General features: G+C 46.7%; 1 protein-coding gene across 2 annotated transcripts in view; it reads left to right on the top strand.

Annotated features, from left to right (window-relative positions):
• The first annotated feature begins 16,838 nt into the window (after positions 1–16,838).
• The window catches only part of LOC137369376 (coiled-coil domain-containing protein 171-like), a 285,974-nt gene continuing 284,841 nt past the window's right edge, over positions 16,839–17,971 (top strand). Inside the window, exon 1 of one of the 2 annotated variants that reach the window (XM_068030508.1) lies at positions 16,839–16,947. In XM_068030508.1, coding sequence (XP_067886609.1) covers positions 16,873–16,947 — 75 coding nt within the window. In that variant the 5' untranslated portion in view covers positions 16,839–16,872. The remainder of the gene's footprint in view (positions 16,948–17,971) is intronic. The other variant, XM_068030505.1, reaches the window with a different exon arrangement.

Here is a 17,971-nt window from a genome sequence, read left to right as displayed (position 1 = left end):
AATGTGTTCATTTGTGAAAAACATACAGTACTCAGTACGTGTCTTACAGAACTCTGTTTGATGTGATTATTATGTTCAGTAGCAAAAGCATATCAATATTTTATGATAATTGTATAGCCTAATCTATAGGGAAATGAGCAGATACATTGTGATCCATACAGAAAATAAACTGAAAATCACTGTATGGTGCAAGCACAGTGAGCAAAGTGCCCAACAGTTGATTATATGCTTAATTAGTCCTTTTGTTTTAGTTCCAGTTTTAATTGGAGTTGTGGCTATTGGTATAATATGAGCACATTGTTAGCCAAGCACAATGGATAATGGCAAAGTGATATGTTTCGTGAATTCTTGTTCTTGGGTTCACTTCCAATTTGTTCATTGCTTTTCAACATGTGAGGCAGCATCCATGAGTATTGTGATGTCACTGCATGTGTGTGGAAAATGAAATAACCAGCCCTTGTGATTGCACTAATACATTCATTTAGATATGTTATTTTCCTTATAAGTATAGTATGTTTCAGTTACTGTAATTTTAAGTGATAACAGTAATCAATATTCTGCTATGTGTGAACAAGTACAGCCACAAACAATTCAGGGATGAGTAAGTTATCACAGAATCTATAGTAAAGGTAGAATTTAAAATGTCTGAGGAACATAAAATTATTAGGTGACATTTTCACATACCAGTAATAATATTGTTCTTTTCACTGGTGTTAAATACTATCCATATGACTGTAAAAATCCTTGTAATGTTCACAAAATATTAAAGAAAAACTAACTTCTGCTAACTGATCTAACAGTAGCTGACCTATCGTTTACAACACCCCAAATCAAAGACCCAGATTAGTAAACCAACATCTGAATCCTGCAACTTGTATGAACTGAGGCTGTAACTGTCATAGGATTAAAAAGTAAAAAAAAAAACCCGCACAGCAATAGATTGTAGTGAAAATGATGTGTGCTCAGGCACTTCCATGCTGTCATCATTCAGTTTTAGTAATTCAAGGCAGGACAAGTGGCCAACTTCAGAATGCTTTCTGTAAATGTTGACAAAGAACCTCTAAGCATTTTCCAGTACAGTACTGAACACTATCTTAACTAGGATCCGCAGGTTCACCATCCACGTATTCCTCAATTAAAGAACCTTATGTGAGGTGGCCTAATTGTGTTATAAGGTAGGTGAGAAGCAACACTGTAGAAGGACTCCTCTCTATCCCTTTAGCCTTCCTAGGATGGGTGGCCTTGCTAGCAGTAAGGCCAATGCCAGTATAGCTGTCATGCCTCTTCACCACATCTAAGTTACAGTTACGAAGGAGAAATACAGTAGTTTTTAGCCAATGTACTGCCTGAAGACATATCAATAGTTTCAAAAATGAATGCACATGAAAATTTCTGTGATGCTATCCCTCAAAGAGCCAAGATGGCATTGAGGACTTAAGCCAATATCCAGCTTTTTAATTGTGTTGGAGTGCAGCTCAAAGATGGATCCACTGCATTCACTAACTGTGCAGATATTTCCTGGATGAATGATGTGCAATGCATTACAAGTCTCCAACAGGCTGTGAAGAAAAGTTGGAATATCTTCCTCTCAGGAGAAGCAGTACTCACATATTAGAATCATCCTACTCCACAATCTTTATAAAACATCTGGGGGTACTGTGGACATATGGCCTAGTTAGATTTCTAGAGGGTAATTTGAAGGGGATTAAATTAATCTGCAGATGTTAAAACTTCCTAAGTGATGAGGCTGATGATGTTTTAAAAGCAGCTGGAGTGACATGGGCATTCAGTACAAAGCCCTCAGGGGATCTGCAACACAAATTTATAGCTTATATATACACATTTAAAAAGTTTAAACTATTTCTATATTATGCCAAGTATGTTGAAACAGATGGTGACTATCCAGTATATACCTCTGTGCTGAAGTAGTGGGTGAATAGAGTGCCTTCAATCATTTACTTTGCTGGTTTATCTCGGTGACTTATTTTTTGGAAGTAGGTTGCCAAAGCCATATGAAGATTCTGAGACTATTACTCCTGTAAATATATCTGCTTAAACTTTGGAGAATCCTGCCCCTGGTCACAGAACTTAGTAGCAAAACTAGACTAACTATTAGGTTGCCGACAATTTAATGTTGAGGCAATGGTGGAGGAGGAGAGGGGACAAGGAATGGTGTATTGTGGAATATGAAAATATGCTTGCTCTGGGCTAGTAACTTGGAAGAAACCATGCTGTGCATGGTCCCAGGCTAAGTGACACTCAGGTTTTCAATCACTATATGCTATATGACACATTATATATTCCTTATAACAACACAGTGTAGTTAGTAGCTGACCAATCAATCAACTGTTACAGTCAAGCAAGGAGGGGTTGAAGGGCTTAGTTTTAGAGGACCTCTCACCTCATGTTCATAAACAATTCAAAGGGACAAAAGCCAGTGGACTCATTGGGTGACTCCCTGGTAGCAAACAGAAGAAATCACAGCTCTTTGTGCCAGTCATGGGGGTACTCATAGCAGTATGCCCTGATCATTGTCTTTAGGGTCTGGTAGTACCGCTGCAAAGCCCCTTGTGACTGTAGGTGGTAGGCTGAGGACTTTAGCTGGGTTATGCCCAGATTACCCATGACCTTTTTAAAAACACTAGACATAAAATTTGTGCCCTGATCTGACTAGATATTAGCAGGCAGCCCATATTGGGTGAAGAATTGGGTTAGCCCGTCCACCACCACCCGGGCAGAAATAGTTCTTAGAGGGATAGCCTCTGGAAATTGGGTAGCCACATCCATAATGGTGAGAAGATACTGGTAGCACCCTTTTGTTTTCAGCAGGGGCCCCACACAATCTATCAGCACTCTGCTGAACGGTTCCCCAGAACCCAGCATGAGAATTAGGGGTGCAAGTTTTATTGCAGGTTGAGGCTTTCCCACACCCTGGCACATGAAGCAAGTCTTACAGAACTCCACCACATTCTTGTGGAGTTGTGGCCAATGCAAATGCTGGCTGATGCAGGCTTGTTTTTTTTTTGATACTGACATGTCCAGCCATTGGAATCTCATGAGCTATTCTCAATATTTCCCTGCGGTACCTCGGCGGCACCACTGCCTAGTGAACCACTGTTCACTCTTCATTTGCACGTCTGTGAGGAGTCTCCACTTCCTCATCAGCACCTGATCCTATAAATAGTAGCATTCTGGAACTCCCTCTGCTTCAGCTTTAGTTTGGGCAGTCTGTGTTAACTTTTTTAACCCTGGGTTGGCTTGCTGAGTCTTGACCAAGGAAGACCTGTTTAACCCATCCTTTGGGTCCTCTAACTTCGCAAAGAAGGTTGCAGATAACCAGACAGTAGGATCATCTGTCAGCAGTGCCAGGTCATCCTCCTGTAATGGAGCTTGTTTGGCCATGGACTGGGTCAGCACACAGTCAGGAAAAAAGCCAGGGACCTTTTCCTGTAACTGCTCTGTCTTCCTGACCTCTTTCAGTCTTTCTAAAACCACTGCGGAAGCTACCACCTTTGCCCCCACCAGATCATTACCCAGAAGCAGATCGACACCGTCCACAGTAAAACTAGGGACAATCCCCATGATTACTGATCCTGAAACAAGGTCGCAATCCAGGTGCATCCGGTATAAAGGTATGGGCATATAATTTCCTCCGATACTGTTTACTAGCACTCTAGCATTCAATGCACTCTCTGGGGGAAAGGTCATGCCTTTTCCCAGCAGAGGGGATTGGGTGGCAACTGTATCCCTAAGTATGATGATGGGCTTACTTAGAGTCATAGAGTTATACAGCACAGAAACAGGCTTTTCGGCCTACCGTGTCTAGGCCGGCCATCAAGCCTATCTATTCTAATCCCATTTTCCAGCACTTGGCCCGTAGCCTTGTATGCTATGGCATTTCAAGTGCTCATCTAAATAGTTCTGAAATGTTGTGAGGGTTCCTGCCTCTACCACTCCTTCATGCAGTGTGTTCCAGATTCCAACCACCCTCTGGGTGAAAAAAATTTCCTCAAATCCCCTCTGAACCTCCTGCCCCTTACCTTAAATCTATGCCCCCTGGTTATTGACCCCTCCGCTAAGGGAAAAAGTTTTTTCCTATATAACCTATCTATGCCCCTCATAATTTTGTATACCTCAATCAGATCCCCCCTCAGCCTTCTTTGCTCTAAGGAAAAGAACCCTAGCCTATCCAGTCTCTCTTCATTGCTGAAATGCTCCAGCCCAGGCAACATCCTGGTGAATCTCCTCTGCACCCTCTCCAGTGCAATCACATCCTTCCTATAGTATTGGGACCAGAATTGTACACAGTACTCCAAATGTGGCCTAATTAGTGTTTTATACAGCTCCATCATAATCTCCCTGCTCTTATATTCTATGCCTCGGCTAATAAGGGCAAGTTTCCCATATGCCTTCCTAACCACCTTATCTACCTGTGCTGCTGCCTTCAATGATCTATGGACAAGTACACAATGGTCCCTCTGACCCTCTGTACTTCCTATGGTCCTACCATCCATTATATATTCCCTTGCCTTGTTAGTCCTCCCAAAATGCATCACCTCACACTTTTCAGGATGCCTCACTCCAGGGATATGGGGTCAATTTTCCTCTTGACACAAAATCCTGGTAACTCTCAGGGATTTTGTAAAGTTTTTCCACACTCTCAGTGGTAGGTTTACTGGGTTTTACTGCTGCAGTTAAGACCACAGCCTGGTCTGCTGTGCTTTCCATTTGGGCCCCTTTTTCTGTACTGGTCTGGTGTACCCTGACTAAACCAATGGGTTTTCCCCCTAACGTCCAGCAGTCAGCTCGAAGGTGACCTGCCTTATTACAGTGGAAACACACAGGTTTTCAGGCGTCACTCCTGCTCTCAGCCTGAGGAGGGTTCCCTGTGTTTCCAGCTCTCCCTTCTCACCCAAGGCTGTTCATCTTTTTATCACCCTCCCACCTTCTATCCATTTCAGGTTTTTGAAGGTGACTAAGAAAGGGTTTCCATTGGGGAAAGGGCTTGTGAATAAGTGTATAGTCAGCAGTCAGGAGTGCTCCCTGCCTGGCTCTTGGAACCTCTTGTTCCTCCATGTGGTTCCTTATGGAAAAGAGAAGTGAGTTTTTGAACTCCTCGAGGAGAATCACCTCTCTGAGATTGTCATAGGTGGACTCTATCTTAAGTGCCCATATCCACTGGTCAAAAGCAAGCTACTTAACTCTTTCAAACCTCAGCTGAGTTTGTTCCGGCTGCTTTCGGAGGGTTCGGAATTTTTGGCGAAACGCCTCTGGTACTAGCTCATGTGCACCCAGGATAGCATTTTTAGTCATCTCATAATCTGATGAACTCTCAGCAGGCAACAATGAATAAACCACATGTGCTTCTCCTGTTAGTTTGCTCTGCAATAGCAGTATCCAGCTGTCTACTGGCCACTTCAACTATTTTGCAAGCTTTTCAAGAGATGAAAACTCGCTCTTTCTCCTCTGGAATTCTAATTCTAGTCTCCTCTGTTCTAGTTGTACGTTAGCTAATGTTACTTTGTCTGTTTCAGATTCTATGCCTGTCTCCGGTTCTTCAGTGTCAATTTTAAAATGGTTGGCCACAGATTTTAGGATTTCAGGCTTCCTAGCTTTTGGATGGATAGTAATCTCTAACTGCCCAGCTACATTTGTCAACTCTTCAACAGATAGGGCTTTTAGCCTGGCCCAAGTTACTTCACTCTGATCTCGGAAGGTACTGGCCTCAAATATGGACATTTTAGTACTCAAGCACTGAAATCCACAAGAAAACCTTAATTGAAGATGTTAAGTTATTGCTGGGGATCAGTTTGGTTTCCCACTTCCAATTTCCCATCTGCCTTTGGGTTTGATCCCAGCTGTGAGCCCCCAAATTTCTGTTACGGTGAAATGAGGAGGGATCAAAGGGCTTCCCTCTTTTCGCTCTCCTTGTTTGACCACAACAGGTTTCATTCTTCTTTACAGTGGATGCTCTGGCCAATTCAGTAGGTGCTTGATTACTTACTTGCTATGAGCATAACAAAAACCAACCGGACAGATTTACTTGAGTTTAACAAAGAAAGAGGTTAACTTTATTGTACCTAAACTGAACTAATGAAAATAATCAACTACGCGTCAACTTTCATTCACACACACACACTAGAGATTTACACACACACAAATAGGTTACAGAGTGGGGAAAGATAGTTTGGTTGAGTTACAGCCCACAGAAAAAAAGTATAAAGTCTGTGGTGTTTGGTGACTTGGCTGGCTTCTAGCTGAATTCGATGGTCCTGAGGCTTTTAGTTTGAAGAAGTAAAGGACTGATTGAAGGTTGCAGGGCAGGATGATAAAGTGATTGATTAAGCATAGGGGATCCTGGGCTTTATAAATAGCGGCATAGAGTACAAGAACAAGGAAGTTAAAATAAACCTGGTTTGGCCTCAACTGGAGTATTGTGTGCAGTTCTGGGCACCACACTTTTAGAAGGATGTTAAAGCATTAGAGAGGGTGCAGAAAAGATTCACGAGAATAGTTTCAGGGATGAAGAACTTCAGTTATGTGGACAGATTGGAGAAGCTGGGCCTGTACTCCTTGGAGAAGAGAAAATTAAGAGGAGATTTGATAGAGGTGTTCAAAATCATGAGGGGTCTGGACAGAGTAGATAGGGATAAACTGTGCAAGGTCTGGGATTTGCCTTAATTTAATTGTAAGACAATTACAATTACAATTACAGACTAAGTTGGGAGAGCTGATCTCAGAGGGACTTTCAGTTCAGACTAGCTGCAAAGACTGCTGGGTATGAATGTGCTTTCAGTCTTCACAGAATTTATTAATTTTATCACAATGAGTGCAAAACATGATACTTAACAAAAGGTAGTGTAAGCAGTCGCATTCACTGGTCCTCAATCTCCGGTTGACTGCAGCATGTGTCTCTTCACTGTTCACTGATGATCTTTGATTCTTCATCTGTTGGTGTGCGCTGATGTCTCTCCGTACCTTTCTTTAATGCCCCTCTGAGGGTTTCATCATTTCGTATTAGGTTTCATTTCATCTTAACCCTTTTGATTGGCCAGGTATGACCTCACTTTCCATATATTGTCTCTACAGATGACTTGATGGCCTAAGTCATTGTCACCAAATGGGGAATGTTTGATATCCCCATCAATATTCCAGTTATGAATGGCATGTGAAGACCTTTATTTACATTTCCATCCCCATGAGGTCTGCATGTCTATCAGTTATTGCTATCTGAGTCTCACTCTTAATTGAAATGGACAGAGGCAGTCATCAGACATCTTGCCTTATCTCAAAAGCCACTGCTGCTATTGTTACTACAGTAGACACCCTGGGCTGGATTTTGTTGTCCTGCTGCCGGGAGCAGGAGTGGGTGCAGATGGCAGGATCTGTGCTGCCGCAATTCTGCAGTGGCCGGCCACTTAGCATATTCACAGTGGCTGCCCCCCCGACCCACCCCATCATGTGGCAGGGGCGGCCTTGGCGACGTTGTTCATGGAGTCACCCGTTGAAGTAGCAGTTGCTGCACCATTTTTAAAAGGCTGCCAGCCCTGCAAACAGAACAACATAACTCAGAGTTCACCCCTTCCCCACCTCGGCGGCGCCAGCTTTCCCTGGAAGGGAAAGTGAAGGTGTATGAGTGCCACATGTCACACTGAAGATCAGGAACTGAAGGTAAGATTGCTGCGGATTACATTTGAATTCATACAAAGATGTAATTTAATATACTGTATTCGCTGCTCACAATGCGGTCTCCTCTACATCGGGGAGACCAAACACAGATTGAGTGACTGCTTTGCGAAACACCTCCGCTCAGTCCGAAAGCATGACCCCGAGCTTCCAGTTGCTGACCATTTCAACACCACCCACCTGCTCTCATGCCCACATCTCTGTCCTGGGATTGCTGCAGTATTCCAGTGAACATCAATGCAAGCTTGAGGAACAGCATCTCATTTACCGATTAGGCACGCGACAGCCTGCTGGACTGAACATTGAGTTCAATCATTTCAGAGCATGACGGGCCCCCCTTTTATTTTTCATTATTTTAAATGTTTTATTTGTTTATTTTATTTTAGTTTTTTTAGTTTGTTTCTACTGTGCATACCCATTTTTTTCATGTTTGTGCTTTGGGCTAGGACAGTTCATTTTTCTGTCAATTAACACTCTCTCTGCACTAACACTTTGTCTTTCACCACACCATTAACATACCATTTGCCTTTGCTTCATGACCTTCTGGTCAGTTATTCTGTGATCTCATCCTATCAACACCTTCTCTTTTGTTATCTCTTGCCCCACCCCTGCTTTATTTGCTTAAAACCTATTACATTTCTAATATTTGCCACTTCTGATGAAGGGTCACTGACTTGAAATGTTAACTCTGCTTCTCTCTCCACAGATGCTGCCAGACCTGCTGAGTATTTCCAACATTTCTTGTTTTTATTTCAGATTTCCAGCATCTGCAGTATTTTGCTTTTATATGTAAAGGAGATCAGTGGTGGATTAAAATAACTTGTTCATGCCGATCAGACATTTGACATTATAGAAATGGAACAATATTGCACTAACCTTGCATGAACTTAACTGGAGTAACCGACATTATTGTTGGGTCATGCAGATGCAGAACTTAGCACATTCCCATTTGTGACTTCTTTAACTCTGGTGTTAGATGGGCTTTGTGTTCTTCCCCTCTGTGTCTGCTTCCTCAGCTGGGACATTTCCTTGACTATTCCTTTAGCCGTACTGATATAGCTTCTTGTGCTGGACTTCCTACTCACCCTCCACTCAAACGATCTTATTGTTCTTGCCACCCTGATGATCGTACTCTCTTGCTTTGCACCCAGCACCCCTCACTACAATAGCTTATCCATCACTTGGCTGGTGTGTACTACAGGCCTCCAAACAGTTAGGGAGAGCTAGAGGAGCAGATATGTAGGCAAATCTCAGAGAGGTGTAAAAATAATAGGATAATAATAGTAGGAGATTTCAACTTCTCCAATATCAACTGGGATAGTCTTAGTGCAAAAGGCTTAAAGGGGCAGAATTCTTAAAGTGCATACAGGAGAGCTTTTTGAGCCAGCACGTAGAAAGCCCTACAAGAGAAGAGGAGGTACTGGACCTAAACCTGGGGAATGAAGCCGGACAAGTGGTAGAAGTGTCAGTGGGGGAGCATTTCGGGGATAGTGACCATAACTCTGTAAGATTTAAGTTAGTTATGGAAAAGGACGAAGAGGGACCAGAAATAAAAGTACTGAACTGGGGGAAGGCCAATTTCAATATGATTAAACAGGATCTGGCCAAAGTGGACTGGGAACAGCTACTTGTAGGAAAGTCTACATCAGACCAGTGGGAGTCATTCAAAAATGAAAGAGAGAGAGAGAGTTCAGGGCCACCATGTTCCTGTAAAGGTGAAGGGTAGGACCAACAAGTCCAAGGAACCCTGGATGTCAAAAGATATAGAGGATTGGATAAGGGAAAAAAGGAGGCTTATGGCAGATTCAGAGCACTGAAAACAGCAGAGGCACTAGAGGAGTATAGAAAGTGTAGGGGGTGGGGGGTGGTACTTAAAAAAGTAATTAGGAGAACGAAGAGGGGACCTGACAAAACACTGGCGGGCAAGATAAAGGAAAATCCCAAGGCATTTTATAAGTGTATTAAGGGCAAGAGGATAACCAGGGAAAGAAGAGGGCCCTTTAGGGACCTAAGTGGCAATCTGTGTGTGGAGCCGGAGGACAAAGGTGAGGTTTTAAATGATTACTTTTCATTTGTTCACGAAGGAGAAGGACGATGTAGGTGTAGAGATCAGGGAGGGGGATTGTGATATAGTTGAACATATTAGCATTGAAAGGGAGGAAGTATTAGCTGTTTTAGCAGGCTTAAAAGTGGATAAATCCCCAGGCTCAGATGAGATGTATCCCAGTCTTTTATGTGAGGCAAGGGAGGAGATAGCAGGGGCTCTGACACAAATTTTCAAATTCTCTCTGGCCACAGGAGAGGTACCAGAGGACAGCGAATGTGGTACCATTATTCAAGAAGGGTAGCAGGGATAAACCAGGTAATTACAAGTCAGTCAATCTAACATTAGTGGTAGGGAAACTATTGGAAAAAATTCTGAGGGACAGGATTAATCTCCACTTAGAGAGGCAGGGATTAATCAGGGATAGTCAGCATGGCTTTGTCAGGGGGAGATCGTGTCTAACAAACCTGATTGAATTTTTTGAGATGACTAGATGTGTAGATGAGGGTAAAGCAGTTGATGTAGCCCACATGGACTTCAGTAAGGCTTTTGATGGTTAAGAAAGTAAGAACCCATGGGATCCAGGGCAATTTGGCAAATTGGATCCAAAATTGGCTTAGTGGCAGGAGGCAGAGGGTGATAGTTGAGGATTGTTTTTGCGATTGGAAGCCTGTGACCAGTGGTGTACTGCAGGGATCGGTGCTGGGACCCTTGCTGTTTGTAGTGTACATTAATGATTTAGATGTGAATATAGGAAGTATGATCAGTAAGTTCGCAGATGACACTAAAATTGGTGGTGTCGTAAATAGTGAGGGGGAAAGCCTTAGATTACGGGACGATATAGATGGGCTGATAAGATGGGTGGAGCAGTGGCAAATGGAATTTAATCCTGAGAAGTGTGAGGTGATGCATTTTGGGAGGACTAACAAGGCAAAGGAATATACAATGGATGGTAGGACACTAGGAGGTACAGAGCGACCTTGATGTACTTGTCCATAGATCACTGAAGGAAGCAGCACAGGTAGATAAGGTTGTTAGGAAGGCATATGGGATACTTGCCTTTAATAGCCAAGGCATAGAGTATAAGAGCAGGGAGGTTATGATGGAGCTGTATAAAATGCTAGTTAGGCCACATCTGGAGCACTGTGTACAGTTCTGGTCACTACACTATAGAAGGATGTGATTGCACTGGAGAGGGTGCAGAGGAGATTCACCAGGATGTTGCTTGGGCTGGAGCATTTCAGCTATGAAGAAAGACTGGATAAGCTAGGGCTGTTTTCCTTAGAGCAGAGGAGGCTGAGATGGGACCTGATATAAAGTATACAAAATTATGATAGGGTAGATAGGAAGAAACTTCTTCCCTTAGTTGAGGGGTCAATAATCAGGTGGCATGTAAGGTTCGGGGCAGGAGGTTTAGAGGCGATTTGAGGAAAAATGTTTTCATCCAGAGGGTGGTTGGAATCTGGAACACACTGCCTGAAGGGATGTTAGAGGCAGGAACCCTCACAACATTTAAGAAGTATTTAGATGAGCACTTGAAACGCCATAGCATACAAGGCTATGGGCCAAGTGCTGGAAAATGGGATTAGAATAGATAGGTGCTTGATGGCCAGCAGAGACACATTGGGCTGAAGGGCCTGTTTCTGTGCTGTATAACTCTATGAAGCTATGACCACACCCAGCTCCTGTTGAGTGTTAGACTGATACCGTACAGGACTTCCTGTCCAGTCTTAAGAAAAGCTCAGACTCCAGAAAGAAATTAAATTTCAAGATTTATTGAACATATGCGTGATTACAAGTAATCATATGTCTACTGTATTTATAAGCAGAATGTCCAGCAGGGGCCGACCATCACCAATTCAGGCCTGTTCATGATTGTAAGTACCTCCTGAAGATTTGTTGCATTCTGCATTGATACATTTACAGCAACACACCCTAGTTTTAGTCATAAGACATGATGCACCATGTGCTATCCCTTTGATTCAAACTAGCTTTGTTCAGCTCTGCAATATATTGGCTGGATGTGGTGCAAAAATATTAGATATAAGGCCCTCTGCTCTTATCCAAGGTTACTTTATCTTGTGTTTCTTGTTCCTCCCAGTAGTTTTCCATTATACTTAGACTTGCTGTTTCATGATAACCACCTCATGATTGCACTTAAACTTCTTTTTAAAACTTAAAGGTCCCCAAAGTCATGCAGCATAAATTTCACCTCAGATTTAGAGTTTCTACTTTGGGTGCAAGTGGTGATTCTGGTGCAAATTGCACCCAAAATGACACGCATTTTGAAAAATGATCTCCCCATCCCCACTGCAAGTTTCTGCTCAAACTGGTTTGTATACTGTCAAACACAAAATCTGCAATCAACTAGCTCAATTGGGCAGCGATTTAAAATGTAATTCAAAAAAAAAAATTGCTTTTAAAGAATATTCTTTGATATACTTAAGGGTGGTAAACCTGTGCGATTTGATTAATAAAGTGAAAATGGGTTTATCGCGAAAATTAAGCATTTTAAATCACAGGGTCAATCCACCACCTGTGAGTAACTCAATTTTAAATTACTGAAAATGATTTTTAAAAAATATACAAAACTATTTTCGAGTTGGTCCATTAGTAATTTTTTTTTAAAAATTCACAACCTTTGAAAGCGTACGTCTTAGTTTCTGGCAGCATCTGTGGAGAGAGGAACAGAGTTAACGTTTCAGGTCAATGAACTTGTCAGAATTCAGAAAAAAATTATACAGCACAGGAGACCATTAGGCCCATTGTGCCTGTGCCAACTCTTTGAAAGAGCCATCCAATAGGTCCCACTCCTCTGTTCTTGCTCCATTGCCCAGTAAATTTGAGTTCTGATGAAACGCCATCAACCAGAAATGCTAACTCTGTTTCTCTTCCCAAAGATGCTGGCTGACCGTCTGACCATTTCTAGCATTTCCTGTTTTTATTTCAGATTTTCAGTATCCACAGTATTTTTGCTTTTATAACTATTATTTTAGGTGTGCCCAAAAGTTCCAGCTTAATTTTTGGAGCCTGCTGGAAGGTCTGCAAACAAGCACAATTAGCGGAAACTCCCCAATGGTGATTAATTAACCAGGGGTATGTGAATAGCTTTGTGGATGAAGAACTTCTCGCACAATGTTTTTAAATCTGGCTCAAACCATCACGGAAACTCGAGTTCTGCTGAACGCAATTGTGCTTAAATTTCTGCAATATATTGCAGCGGTTAGCCAATATCGGGTGAATTATGCCAAAAGAAAACAGCGAAATCAAGCGGATACTCCAGGTCCTGTTGACGAAACCTGTCTCGACAGAAACACAGTAGTCTGTTGCTCAAGATGTCAGTTTTGTATGGAGAGATCGCTGGCATATTCTGTACTCTCGCTCTCTCTCTGTGTCAACCATGGCTCAGTCTCTTGCCTGAGTCAGAAAGCCCACTTGACAGTGCAGCACTCCCTCAGTATTGCTCCTCCGACAGTGCAGCACTCCCTCAGTACTGCTCCTCCGACAGTGCAGCGCACCCTCAGTACTGCTCCTCCAACAGTGCAGCGCTCCCTCAGTACTGCTCCTCCAACAGTGCAGCGCTCCCTCAGGACTGACCCTCCGACAGCGTAGCACTCCCTCTGTACAGCTCCCCCGTGAGTGCAGTGCTCCCTCAGTACTGCTCCTCCAACAGTAAAGCACTTACTCAGTACTAACCCTCCGACAGCGTCGCACTCCCTCAGTACTGCTCCTCCGACAATGCAGCGCTCCCTCAGTACTGACCCTCTGACAGTGCAGTGCTCCCTCAGTACTGACCCTCCGACAGTGCAGTGCTCCCTCAGTACTGCCCATCCGACAGTGCAGTGCTCCCTCAGTACCACTCCTCTCAAAGTGTAGGGCTCTCTCAGTACTGTCCCTCCGACAGTGCAGCACTCCCTCAGTACTGACCCTCTCACAGTGTAGCGCTCCCTCAGTACTGCCCCTCCGACAGTGCAGCACTCCCTCAGTACTGACCCTCTCAGTTTAGGGCTCCCTCAGTACTGCCCCTCTCAGTGTAGGGCTCCCTCAGTACTGCCCCTCCGACCGTGCAGCATACCCTCAGTACTGACCCTCCGCCAGTGCAGCACTCCCTCAGTACTGCCCCTCTCAGTGTAGGGCTCCCTCAGTACTGCCCCTCCGACAGTGCAGCACTCCCTCAGTATTGACCCTCTCACATTGTAGGGCTCCCTCAGTACTGACCCTCCGCCAGTGCAGCCCTCCCTCAGTACTGAGCCTCTCACATTGTAGGGCTCCCTCAGTACTGCCCCTCCGACAGTGCAGCACTCCCTCAGTACTGACCCTCTCACATTGTAGGGCTCCCTCAGTACTGACCCTCCGCCAGTGCAGCCCTCCCTCAGTACTGACCCTCTCACATTGTAGGGCTCCCTCAGTACTGCCCCTCCGACAGTGCAGCATTCCCTCAGTACTGCCTCTCCGACAGTGCAGCAATCCCTCAGTACTGCCCCTCAGACAGTGCAGCAATCCCTCAGTACTGCCCCTCCGACCGTGCAGCACACCCTCAGTACTGACCCTCCGCCAGTGCAGCACTCCCTCAGTACTGTCCCTCCGACAGTGCAGCGTTCCCTCAGTACTGCCCCTCCGACAGTGCAGCGCTCCCTCAGTACTGCCCATCCGACAGTGCAGCACTCCCTCAATACTGCCCCTCTCAGTGTAGGGCTCCCTCAGTACTGCCCCTCCGACAGTGCAGTACTCCCTCAGTACTGACCCTCTCACATTGTAGGGCTCCCTCAGTACTGCCCCTCCAACAGTGCAGCACTCCGCCAGTGCAGCCCTCCCTCAGTACTGACCCTCTCACATTGTATGGCTCCCTCAATACTGCCCCTCCGACAGTGCAGCACTCCCTCAGTGCAGCCCTCCCTCAGTACTGACCCTCTCACATTGTAGGGCTCCCTCAGTACTGCCCCTCTGACAGTGCAGCACTACCTCAGTACTGACCCTCTCGCATTGTAGGGCTCCCTCAGTACTGCCCATCCGACAGTGCAGCGCGCAGCGCTCCCTCAGTACTGCCCCTCTGACAGTGCAGCGCTCCCTCAGTACTGCCCCTCTCAGTGTAGGGCTCCCTCAGTACTGCCCCTCCGACAGTGCAGTACTCCCTCAGTATTGACCCTCTCACATTGTAGGGCTCCCTCAGTACTGACCCTCCGCCAGTGCAGCCCTCCCTCAGTACTGCCCCTCTGACAGTGCAGCATTCCCTCAGTACTGCCTCTCCGACAGTGCAGCAATCCCTCAGTACTGCCCCTCCGACCGTGCAGCACACCCTCAGTACTGACCCTCCGCCAGTGCAGCACTCCCTCAGTACTGTCCCTCCGACAGTGCAGCGTTCCCTCAGTACTGCCCCTCCGACAGTGCAGTGCTCCCTCAGTACTGCCCATCCGACAGTGCAGCACTCCCTCAGTACTGCCCCTCTCAGTGTAGGGCTCCCTCAGTACTGCCCCTCCGACAGTGCAGTACTCCCTCAGTACTGACCCTCTCACATTGTAGGGCTCCCTCAGTACTGCAGCTCCAACAGTGCAGCACTCCGCTAGTGCAGCCCTCCCTCAGTACTGACCCTCTCACATTGTAGGGCTCCCTCAGTACTGCCCCTCTCAATGTAGGGCTCCCTCAGTACTGCCCCTCCGACAGTGCAGCACTCCCTTAGTACTGACCCTCTCACATTGTAGGGCTCCCTCAATACTGCCCCTCCGACAGTGCAGCACTCCCTCAGTACTGCCCCTCTCACAGTGCAGCCCTCCCTCAGTACTGACCCTCTCACGTTGTGGGGCTCCCTCAGTACTGCCCCTCTGACAGTGCAGCACTACCTCAGTACTGACCCTCTCAAATTGTCGGGCTCCCTCAGTACTGCCCCTCTGACAGTGCAGCGCGCAGCGCTCCCTCAGTACTGGCCCTCTGACAGTGCAGCGCTCCCTCAGTACTGCCCCTCTCAGTGTAGGGCTCCCTCAGTACTGCCCCTCCGACAGTGCAGTACTCCCTCAGTATTGACCCTCACATTGTAGGGCTCCCTCAGTACTGACCCTCCGCCAGTGCAGCCCTCCCTCAGAACTGCCCCTCTGACAGTGCAGCATTCCCTCAGTACTGCCTCTCCGACAGTGCAGCAATCCCTCAGTACTGCCCCTCCGACCGTGCAGCACTCCCTCAGTACTGACCCTCCGCCAGTGCAGCACTCCCTCAGTACTGTCCCTCCGACAGTGCAGCGTTCCCTCAGTACTGCCCCTCCGACAGTGCAGCGCTCCCTCAGTACTGCCCATCCGACAGTGCAGCACTCCCTCAGTACTGCCCCTCTCAGTGTAGGGCTCCCTCAGTACTGACCCTCTCACAATGTAGGGCTCCCTCAGTAGTGCCCCTCCAACAGTGCATCACTCCGCCAGTGCAGCACTCCCTCAGTACTGACCCTCTCACATTGTAAGGCCCCCTCAGTACTGCCCCTCTCAGTGTAGGGCTCCCTCAGTACTGCCCCTCCGACAGTGCAGCACTCCCTTAGTACTGACCCTCTCACATTGTAGGGCTCCCTCAGTACTGCCCCTCCGACAGTGCAGCACTCCCTTAGTACTGACCCTCTCACATTGTAGGGCTCCCTCAGTACTGCCCCTCCGACAGTGCAGCACTCCCTCAGTACTGCCCCTCCGACAGTGCAGCACTCCCTCAGTACTGCCCCTCCGACAGTGCAGCACTCCCTCAGTACTGCCCCTCCAACAGAACAGCACTCCCTCAGTACTGCCCCTCCGACAGTGCAGCACTCCCTCAGTCCTGTACTGTAGAGTTTGGGTTACTCGCTGAGCCAAGGCTGCCGTATGTTGAGTAATATTGGAACAGTGTGTAGGATTGACCAGCAGTATGTTGCTCCCCTCATTCTCCATCTCCACCATTTGCCGCCCGCAGAGCGCGCGAACAGAGCTGGCAGTTAACAGTGCTCAGTGCGCACGCGCAGCATCTGGCTCCCGTTACTGGGCAACGCGTCCGATTGTCAGGAGGCCCGTCACGCACGTACGTCATGACGCATGAGGGAAACGTTCCGCCAATCATAGTGCAGATGCTTCTGCCCCATGAGCGGAAGTGAAACTGCGGGGCGGAAGAGAGAGAAAGGAGTTCAGTTGAGTTTTTAACCGATGCTCTGCTCCGCTCGGTTCGAGGCCGAGGCTCCGCGCGGGACATTTAAACACAGGAATGGCCACGGGGAGCAGGTGGGAGCTCGGCTGCAGCGCGGGCGATGGCATCAAACGTGTTGTTTTCTCTCCTCTTATTTATTTAATAGGCTTGATCCGGGATGATGTGGGGCTGTGGGTTGGGGGCGGGCGGCCTCTTGTTACGCGCGCGACGGTGTTCGTCTGATGCTGCACGGATTGTGGTTGCCCCGGTACCTGCCCAAACTCTTGGGCACCACCCTGCCCACGCACCTGTCCTCCAACCTCTGGGTACCACCCTGCACTCCCCACTCTTCCCTTCCCTTGTACCTGCCCCAAACTCCAATTTACCATCCCCTCCCCAAACCTGCTCTTAAACTACTGACTAGATACTCCTGCTCCCCCAGCCCCCCGGGTACTTTACTCTTGCACCTTATCCCCACCCTGAGTATCTCGCCCTTTCAGCCCTTGGGAACTTCACTCCTATTTTCTCTTTAATTCATTCGCAGTATATGGGCATTGCTGGCAAGACCAGCATCTACTATCACCCATCCCTAACTGCCTTCATGGTGAGCTGTCGTGTGGAACTGCTGCAGTCCATGTGGTGTAAGTACTAACAAGGTGCTGTTAGGGAGAGAGTTCCAGGATTTTAACCCAGGGGAGTGGGGGATAAAGGAACAGCAATGTATTTCCAAGTCAGAATGGTATCTAACTTGGAGGTGGTAGTGCTCCCATGCATCGCCTGCCCTTGTCTTTCTAGGGGGTAGAGGTTATGGGTTTGGGAGGTACTGTCGAAGAAGCCTTCGTGAGTTGCTGCAGTACATCTTGATGGTACAAACTACTCCGACTGTGTGCTGATGGTGGTTGGAGTGAATGTTTAAGGTGGATGCGTACTGATCAAATAGTAACTTTGTTCTGGATGGTGTTGAGCTTCTTGAGTGTTGGAGCCTTCCAGGCAAGTGGAAAGTAGTCCATCACACTCCTGACTTGTGCCTTGTGGAAAGGCTTTTGAGAGCCATAAAGTGAGCTGCTTGCCACAGATTACCCAGCCTCTGACCTGCTTTTGTAATCACAGTCTTTAGTG

This window comes from Heterodontus francisci, chromosome 4, assembly GCF_036365525.1.
Source record: "Heterodontus francisci isolate sHetFra1 chromosome 4, sHetFra1.hap1, whole genome shotgun sequence".
Classification (NCBI taxonomy): domain Eukaryota; kingdom Metazoa; phylum Chordata; class Chondrichthyes; order Heterodontiformes; family Heterodontidae; genus Heterodontus; species Heterodontus francisci.
Note: the sequence above shows the minus strand (reverse complement) of the source record. Positions and strands in the feature narration are given on the sequence as shown.